This window comes from Danio rerio, chromosome 17 (genome assembly GCF_052040795.2).
Source record: "Danio rerio strain M-AB ecotype USA chromosome 17, GRCz13ab, whole genome shotgun sequence".
Classification (NCBI taxonomy): Eukaryota; Metazoa; Chordata; class Actinopteri; order Cypriniformes; family Danionidae; genus Danio; species Danio rerio.
This window is the reverse complement of record NC_141037.1, coordinates 20524779-20533438: the sequence shown is the minus strand read 5'-3', so window position 1 is coordinate 20533438 and position 8660 is coordinate 20524779. Positions and strand designations below refer to the sequence as shown.

General features: G+C 34.2%; 1 protein-coding gene and 1 long non-coding RNA gene across 8 annotated transcripts; both read right to left on the bottom strand.

Annotated features, from left to right (window-relative positions):
* On the bottom strand, nucleotides 1–3154 carry LOC137488636 (uncharacterized). 2 transcript variants are annotated; one of them, XR_015513295.1, is made up of 4 exons: nucleotides 3123–3154; nucleotides 2187–2226; nucleotides 1945–2088; nucleotides 1–608 (listed from the first exon to the last, which is right to left on the bottom strand). It is a non-coding gene; the product is annotated as an uncharacterized LOC137488636 (long non-coding RNA). The 2 variants fall into 2 exon arrangements; XR_015513294.1 differs by lacking the exon at nucleotides 3123–3154 and having other exon boundaries at nucleotides 2187–2228.
* A 2816-nt stretch (nucleotides 3155–5970) lies between these two features.
* On the bottom strand, nucleotides 5971–8183 carry LOC141378550 (uncharacterized). 6 transcript variants are annotated; one of them, XM_087290325.1, is made up of 4 exons: nucleotides 7854–8183; nucleotides 6828–7749; nucleotides 6621–6688; nucleotides 5971–6305 (listed from the first exon to the last, which is right to left on the bottom strand). In XM_087290325.1, the coding sequence occupies exons 2-4, from the start codon at nucleotides 7099–7101 to the stop codon at nucleotides 6003–6005; spliced, it is 645 nt and encodes a 214-aa protein (XP_087146451.1). In that variant the 5' UTR covers nucleotides 7102–7749; nucleotides 7854–8183; the 3' UTR covers nucleotides 5971–6002. The 6 variants fall into 6 exon arrangements, with proteins under 6 accessions (XP_087146451.1, XP_087146448.1, XP_087146447.1 ...); XM_087290322.1 differs by having other exon boundaries at nucleotides 5971–6326; nucleotides 6564–6688; nucleotides 6828–6962; XM_087290321.1 differs by having other exon boundaries at nucleotides 5971–6482; nucleotides 6588–6688; nucleotides 6828–6962.
* Nucleotides 8184–8660: the final 477 nt, after the last annotated feature.

Below are 8660 nucleotides of genomic sequence, written 5' to 3'. Positions count from 1 at the left end.
TTAATGAAACATTTATAATTTATTTATAATGCCACAAATAAAAATAAATAATAAAAATCACACAAAAATGCAAAAATATATATTTTAACCAAAAATATATATTTTATAAGTTTTTAATGCAATAATATATTACCATACATATATAAATGATTAAAAACAATTATAATTGAAGGAAATGTATATTTTGTATTATTATTATTATATTTATTTTGTGATATTTATTCATGTCATACATCTGGTATGTCAAGCTCAAGTAAAACTGCACTGCAAAAAATCTTTTCAAATGATGCCTTTGGAAATGCCATCATAATAAACAGCTTTCACAACAACAAGAAGTCAAGTTCATGACAAATGCAAATTATGTTTATAATAACAACTTTCTGAACTTAAACATCAAAAGTAGAATAAGTTCAAAACATATTCAAGTATTTACTGAAGAATAGCAAAAACTATTTTTACAAAACACTGAGAACCAAAGTGTGCTTGGTGAGTCCAGGTGTTTATGCTGACTAGACTGTCATATTGCAATCCGGTTAGCATGAGGAGACTTGGGCGTAAAGTGTCAGCAATTCCTGGAGGGCTCCCATGTGTTATTCCAGGTTTTGCCACTGTAAAGTATTAGAAGTGCACAACATCATTACTGAACAAAGAATGAGTGTTAGGTTTCATTTAGAAAGTTCAGTGATATTTATTTATATATGTAAAGTGTCATTAAACCTGGCACTCTTGAATTAACTGTATAATAGGTTAAACATTTCCAGCATGTTTCCATTTATTCCAAGCAGATCTGTCAGTTCTACAAACTCAGAGATCAGGATAGTAACTGCACTTCTCATTATGAACACCCTTATCCTTCACATACATTTTTATCACCACTGATGTCCACTGTTGTAGTTTTCATTGAAGGGAATGCTGACACAAATTCCAGCATGATTTTTTAAATAGCAGAATATGGGTATTATTGGGCCAAAACCTTAAAAAATATAAAATGCAAGATTTGAATCTTGATGAACATATTGTTAATTCACGTCTTGCAATTTAAAACACATCTCATGTTTGACTCATCAATTATATGAAAACTACAACAGCATACTGTGCTTCACCCTAAAATATTTCTAAATTATAACAAGCTTATTGTTTTACATGGCTAAACATTTATTTTATGCCTGCATGATTCACTGCTATTACTGTAACCCATTACACTCTTAACCCAAACTAGTTGACTTTATTAGAAAACTGCATAGAAACATGTTGCCTTAAATCCTTTATGTTTTTACACAAGGTGAAACTAAACAGCCCACTTTAAATTAACCTAAAACCTTTACAATCTTCTTGAACTTACAGTAATATTTTAATTCAAGTATGGCTGTTAAGTTGTACCTTGTATAAAATGTAAGGGGTTTAAGCCACTGGGTTTCTATACAATTTTCTAGTAAAGTCAACTAGATTGGGTTAAAGGAACAGTTCACTATTTACTCTCCTTTAAGTGGTTGTAAACCTTTTTTAAAAACTTCCAAGTTACTTTGTGTTGAACATGAAGGAAGTTTTTTGAAGAAAGCTGGAAAGCCGAAAACATTGACATACATAGTAGGAAAAAACAAATACTATGGAAGTTAATGTTTGCAGGTTTTCATCTTTCTTTAAAATATAATTTTTTTGTGTTTAACTGAAGTAAGCAAGTCAGACATATTTGGAACAAGTGAAGGATGAGTCAATAATGACAGAATTTTCATTTTTGGGTGAATCTCTTTAAGAGTATACTGAAAGAAATGTCCTACTCAATGAAGCTAACTTCAGCTGCATGTGTAGCCCCATGAGTACTTATCTAGAAATCAAAACAATGATCACATCAGTCCCATTTTAGGCCCTTTATATCATATTGGCCACAGAATGGACTACTTAGTGTTGCAATAAAATAAAAAAATTAATAAAACTATGACTTACCACACAATACAAGACAAACAGTGAATTTTCAGCTCTGCCTTTGCTGTACACAAGATGAGGTTCCAGCTTCAACACTGATCTGAGTGGGGCAGTTGTGCAGCTCTGTGAGGTTGTGACTGTTTAGCTGCAGTGCTGTGAAGAGTTCTTTATTAAAAGAAAGTACATTCTTTTAAAATCTGTACATAATAACAAAGAAAATACAATGATTTTAAATAATGATTAATTCTGAACAAAAACATTACCCTTAGTCAAGATGAATTCATATGTCAAAAGTTTCTGCATCTGAAATGAATAAAAACAGATGTGACATTAGTTAAACCCACTAAACTACTAGATACATCAGTACTGCATTAAGCAGTTGTAAAGTAATGTAAGTGTAGTCCAAAATGAGCCTTAATCTGTTTAAGATAATGATTTAAAAAAACGTTGCTTGTGTTAAAAACAATCCAGCCACTTGTAATACATATGATCAATGGTATATTTCTGAGAAGGTGCAAGGTAATCCTTGAATTTTACCATTACCATCCTGACTGACATAATATTTGAAAAGAAGACAGCTTGTTGTGCCTCTTTACCACAATTTAGAGATGATAGATTCTTTCTTTTATTAAATAAATTGGTAAAGGCCAAATTGTACTGGTAATAGTGTATGATATTAATTGTGTGACATACATCCATACATCAGCTTAAGTTATACTTGAGCTTTTGTTATGCTACATATATATATATATATATATATATATATATATATATATATATATATATATATATATATATGTGTGTGTGTGTGTGTGTGTGTGTGTGTGTGTGTGTGTGTGTGTGTGTGTGTGTGTTTGTGTGTGTGTGTTTTAAGGCATGGAAAATAATTGTTTTTACAATAAACCTTTGGAAACACTTGATGTTCTTTAATATTGAAACAATTACAAATACATTTGTATTATTAGAGTTGCATATTGCATATTATATATAGATTTTGCACGAATTCTATTGTGGAAAACAACAATCTGGTTACACTGTTCCTTATCTTAAAATGTATATATTGTTCTAATGCATGACCAACGTTATATGTGAGAAAAATATGTTTTTAATAAATGAACTTGATGTAATTAGATAACGTCGCTAGTTCACAGTACATGCTTTATCAACAAATCGTGTTTATTTGTTTACTTTTTACTTACCTTGTGGAAACCGCAGTGAACCTTGGGATCGCATAGCGAGCATAGACTGTAAAAAATAGATCGCCACATTCAATGACCCCAACTTTAATAAATAATTTAAAATGAAAAATATCAGCCGAAAACATTTTTAAACTTAGTACTTGAAATTTAATATTTTTTTAAAGTAAAAAAATAATAAATAATATGAATGAATCAAAGTTTTATTAGGCATAGTTACCCTAAACTGGACAACCGAATATATTTTCACTCATTAAATATAAAGTAAATGATAATATATTTATAAACACCAACTAATCTCCAATAAAAATATATTATGCAGCATTAACGTAATATTTAATGTTGACAGTTGAACTCATCTGAGAACTCACCGCTGATGCAGTTTGACCAATAGCAGAGCGGCGTTAAACTCACCGTGAAGGGATGTCACGTGGGCCGAAGTTTATTCATACAGTAGTTTCGACCCCGTTTACAGACGCTTTTCATGAACAAAATAAAAATTACATATTTTTAAAATAAGAAAACTAAGATAATAGGCGTAAATCAGGTTTTAAAAATTGCGTTGACATCTATTGGTAATTATACGAGCCTCCAGCGTCTCCCTATGACGCCTCAGGCTCAGGCACAGATTCTATAGGGAATCCCTGCACGTCTAAATATGACGCTAAAGGGGTACCCTGTGCGTCAATAACTGACGCCGAGGGTTCCTGACCAAGCGTCAGTATGTGACGAGTTGGGAGTGAGAATGTGTTGATGAGGGTGGATATAGATTCAGAAGCTTAAAAAAAGCAGACCCGCACGCAGGCTTTTCCTCCTTCAGGGGTTACACTGTTTTCAGATGTGGCTGTTTTGAAGAACGCGCCTGTGTATGTACTACAATGTATGTTTAAGAGGTTGAGATATCTCTAGAAGCCAGAGCAGGGAGTGTACGAACATATGAAAAGGGATTTTGGATTATCTCTCTTTGGATGCGAACACTCCAGTGACTTGCAAACAAAAAGGCACATAAATGCATTATGCGTTCTGGGCCATCAGGCTTGAAAAGAGACAAATAGGGTTCTCATCAGTGCAATCATTCGCTCGCTCTTACTGCGGTTTGAATGTAATTAAGGGGCAATAAAGGAGATAAACTGTGCTTTTACTTGCTGCCACATCGACACCAGATGCAGAAAAACTACCAAAAATTCCCAAATCTTTTGAAGATATCATTGAACAATTATTAATCCAGTAAGTAAGTACATTTCTGGCTGTAAAAATACATTTTCAGTTTTTATTGTTTATTTAAAATGTTATTATTTTAATATGTAGTCCATTTCTAAGGTTAGACAGATTTTTCAGAGGGTTCATCCAAAAACGAAACTTCTGTTAGTAGTTACTGACCTTCATGTCATTCCAATCCCTTGAGATCTCCTTTCATTTTTGGAACACAAATTAAGATATTTTAGAATAAATTTGCAAGCTCTCTCATCCCCCATAGACAGCAATGATCCTGAGACATTCAAATCCAGAAATAAAACCAAAAACATTGTCGTTATTTGGAGACAAATGCATTCACAACCATAAAACTATTTTACTGAACTATAATGTATATGATATTTGGTCCTCAACAATGTTGAGCATTAGAATAACAACAAACTAATAAAAAAAAATGTTTAGCATTTATCACAATTTATGACACTGTTTATTTTCAGTGGGTTAAAGAGGACAGGTATGCCCCTTTTTACACAATGTAAATGTCCCTAGAGGTTTTATGTAAAGTTTTAGATCAAAATACTTTAAAAAATCTTTAAAACTCGTTAGGTTCAAATTGTGCCATTTTGGTAACTGTCACTTTATATGTAAATAAAGCTACAAACCTATGATTTATTATAGCAGTTATTATTAATATGATTAATATTATAGATTCAAAACAGAACTAACAGTATATCTGTGAAACACTAAAAATGTCAAAAGAAGTGGCTGAGAAGAAGGCAGTCTATGAAGATTACAGTATACATTTGTGCATCACAATACTCCACATTTATAATGCCTCTTAGTCTCTGACATTATCTTTGAAAGGCACTGTGCAAAAACTGTAATTGCAGTGTTTTTGGTGTTTTTATGAGTGATTATTTTAATTTTAATTTAATTAATTTTTATCATTAGAGGCTGAACATTTGCTTTTGCTGTCTATGGAAGATGAGGCAGCTCTTAGATTTCATTTAAATATTGAAATTTGTATTCAGACTATGAACAAAAATCCCAGGGGTTTTGAAAGAGATGAGGGTGAAGAATTTATAACAATTTTCATTTTTGGGTGAACTATCCCTTTTATTTTTTTTATTTTTGCTTTGTTCAAATGGGAAATGTTGCAACACTGCCTTGCAAAATGTGTCCTGTTATTATAAGAAGTACGCTAATTTTTAACTTTAGCAATACATTTTTTCCTTGAATGTCTTAATCATTTCGTCATGTTTGTTTTTAACTAGTCTGGGATGCGTCTCCGAAAACCATCGCTAGTTAACTTAGGTCGCAACTTGCGTCCTTACAAACATAGTTCCTTAATTTGCCGTTTCCCAAACCATCATTCCAATGAACATTCGCAAACTGCGTTGCTAACTTCTGCGCTTGCAAATACACTTGTAGTTAGAAGCATAGTTCCTGTCTGTGTTCTATTTCCAGTTATCCCCCCTATGCCCTATTTCTTTAAAACCTTCCAACATCTGAACTTGGAATGATTTAAAAAAAGAGTTTGACTTTCTTTCTTCGGGTTGAACAAAAAAGAAGATATTTGTAAGAATGTTTAAAACCTGTAAGAACACATTCAACACTTCTGAAGCAGAAATTCCGCAGATAAACACAACACACTCTCTTCTGTTTTGTTCAACACAACTTTATTGAGTTTTACACTTTTCTCTGTCCCCATAACAGAATATGGCGGTTTTCCCCCCGCCGTGCAGCCTGGGCCTTGGAGGCAGGTCTGTTGTTGGGCCACATATGCTGCTTCTGTATTGGGAACTTTCTGTTCATCTCCTCTTTCAAACTGTAAATTGTCCTTGTCGTCATCCTCCTCCTGTTCACCACCCTCTCCTCCACCTCCTCCTTTCTTACAATGTCAGTTATTGTCTCTTTCTCCTTCATGTTCTTTTCCACCTCCTCCTTTTCCACCACCTCCTCCTCCGTCATCACCATCTCCTTCTCCACCACCTCCTCCTCTTGCATCATTTCCTTCACTTCCTCCTTCTCCACCACCTCCTCTTCCTTTTCCACCACCTCCTCCTCCGTCATCGCCACCTCCTCCTCCTTCTCCACCACCTCCTTCTCTTGCATCATCTCCTTCACTTCCTCCTTCCCCACCACCTCCTCTTCCTTTTCCACCACCTCCTCCTCCGTCATCGCCACCTCCTTCTCCTTCTCCACCACCTCCTTCTCTTGCATCATCTCCTTCACTTCCTCCTTCCCCACCACCTCCTCTTCCTTTTCCACCACCTCCTCCTCCGTCATCACCACCTCCTCCTCCACCTCCTCCTCCTGCATCCTCTCCTTCACCTCCTCCTTTTCCACCATCCTCCTCTCATTAACCTCATAATCTGTTAGAAGACAAATGATTGCAGTTTGCACATACACACAGCCAGTTTCATGTTAAACTCCAGATAAGGGCAGTAAAAATACGGTTTATTCACAACATTATAGTCTAAAACATATCTAGATGCCAAAAGCATCATTTACCATCAGAGGATGGAAATCTGAAAGGCTCATAGCTGGGAGAGAAGAAGAACCAACTCAAGGCCGCTCTGATGAACAAAGCAACTTTGCTCTTCTTTTTCTTCTTCTTCGTATCTTTCACTTTCTCCTTCTTGTCGTCTGTTAAAGGAAAAAAATTGCACAGCTTGACACAATCCTCCACAGTAATTAAAGAGGAAATTAAATGAACATTCACCAAAAACAAGCACACAAATATATATATAACCACACATTTACCATTATTTAAACATTTAACCATAAAAATTTCACTTTTATTTTGTATTTTATTATTATTTATTGTAATCAACTATAATAATATGTGATTATTCTCTTGTTTTATGAAACTGGTTACACAAATAAATGGTCAATACACCAGTCAATATAAAAATACATGTTCAGTGCACTTTATTTTAAAACAGAAAAGTGAATACTTCATTTAACTGTGGGATTTTAGACTAAAGTTGTGTCAGAAAAGCTGAAAATGAGATTCAACATCAAATTGTTTCATTAAGATGCACTTGAATGGCCTAATAATAGACCATAATATTTAGCATTTATTATTTCAGCATATTTTGTTTCTGCTATTCATTAACTGCGGCACTGTGATTAGATAACTGATGAGATAATATCATTAATATGAAGTAAAAATGCCAGTAGTTATTATAATCATATGTACATCCTGCTATAGCCTCACTGTTTTTGTAAATGACACACTATTGAACTGTATTTTACTGTATTTATGTGTTGTTTCTGTATTTTAAAGTTGCTTTGTGAAAATGACAGTGAAAATATACATATAATTCTGTAAAAACCATAAGATAAATGGAGTAAATACAGGACTTTTGTTCTGTTACTGGTGAACTGCTGCTAGTTACTGTGGATGTTACAGGAATGTGTTAACAGTGCTCTTTAAGAAAACAGCTGTCTATCAAACATTAGGTTTAAATAGTAAGTGTATTATTATGTCAGGAAAACACTGGATATTCATATCAAAATGCAAATATGACTCACTATTAGTGCCGTTTATAGGTAGTTTGAGCTGCTGCATTTCCTTCTGGCTCTTGGAAATCTTGCTGGCTTTTGGGAAAGATCTCTCCATTTCTGCAGCTGATGTCACGGGGTCAACGCCCAGTGGAAGATGCTCAACCATGATGGAAATTTGGTTTTCAGGATTTCTGTCAAAAACTCGGGGTTTGGTAGATGAAATAGGATGAGGATTTCGGTCTTGCACCGTGAATCACTCAAACGGGCAGATGTTCAATCGCTGAGAAACACTAGAGGAGTTAGATATTCAGTAGTATTGAAAGACACACCCGCTCAACGCCACTACAACAAACCAACAAGAGTTTCTCCTGTGCTGCAAGGCTTTAGAGTACACTTTTGGAATGCGTTCTATTCTCAGAACACGCTTCACTATGGTAACCAGACCCTACACTAACCAATGTTTTCTTTTAAAAACAAATGACTGAGGACATGTGCAAATCCCATATAAGAAAAACTCTGCTAAATAAATTGATCAAAAGCCGTCTTAAATACATAATCAGAAATTGATGTAACTGTAGACAAAGAAGCACAACAAATGAAGCGTGAGAGGGTTCTGCGAAACTCAAACCACAAAACTGACATATATTGACTGAAATAATATAAATTAATTTGAAGTATTCAGCTTCAATGTGATCCATCCAGCAAGAAGAGCGGGGCACAAAGTAACACTTTTTGGTTTTGGCCATATATATACATATATATTTCAAGTAATATCGTAAACGAGTGCATGTTTTTACCAAAACTATAGTTTTAGGAAACGCTCTGTACTACATC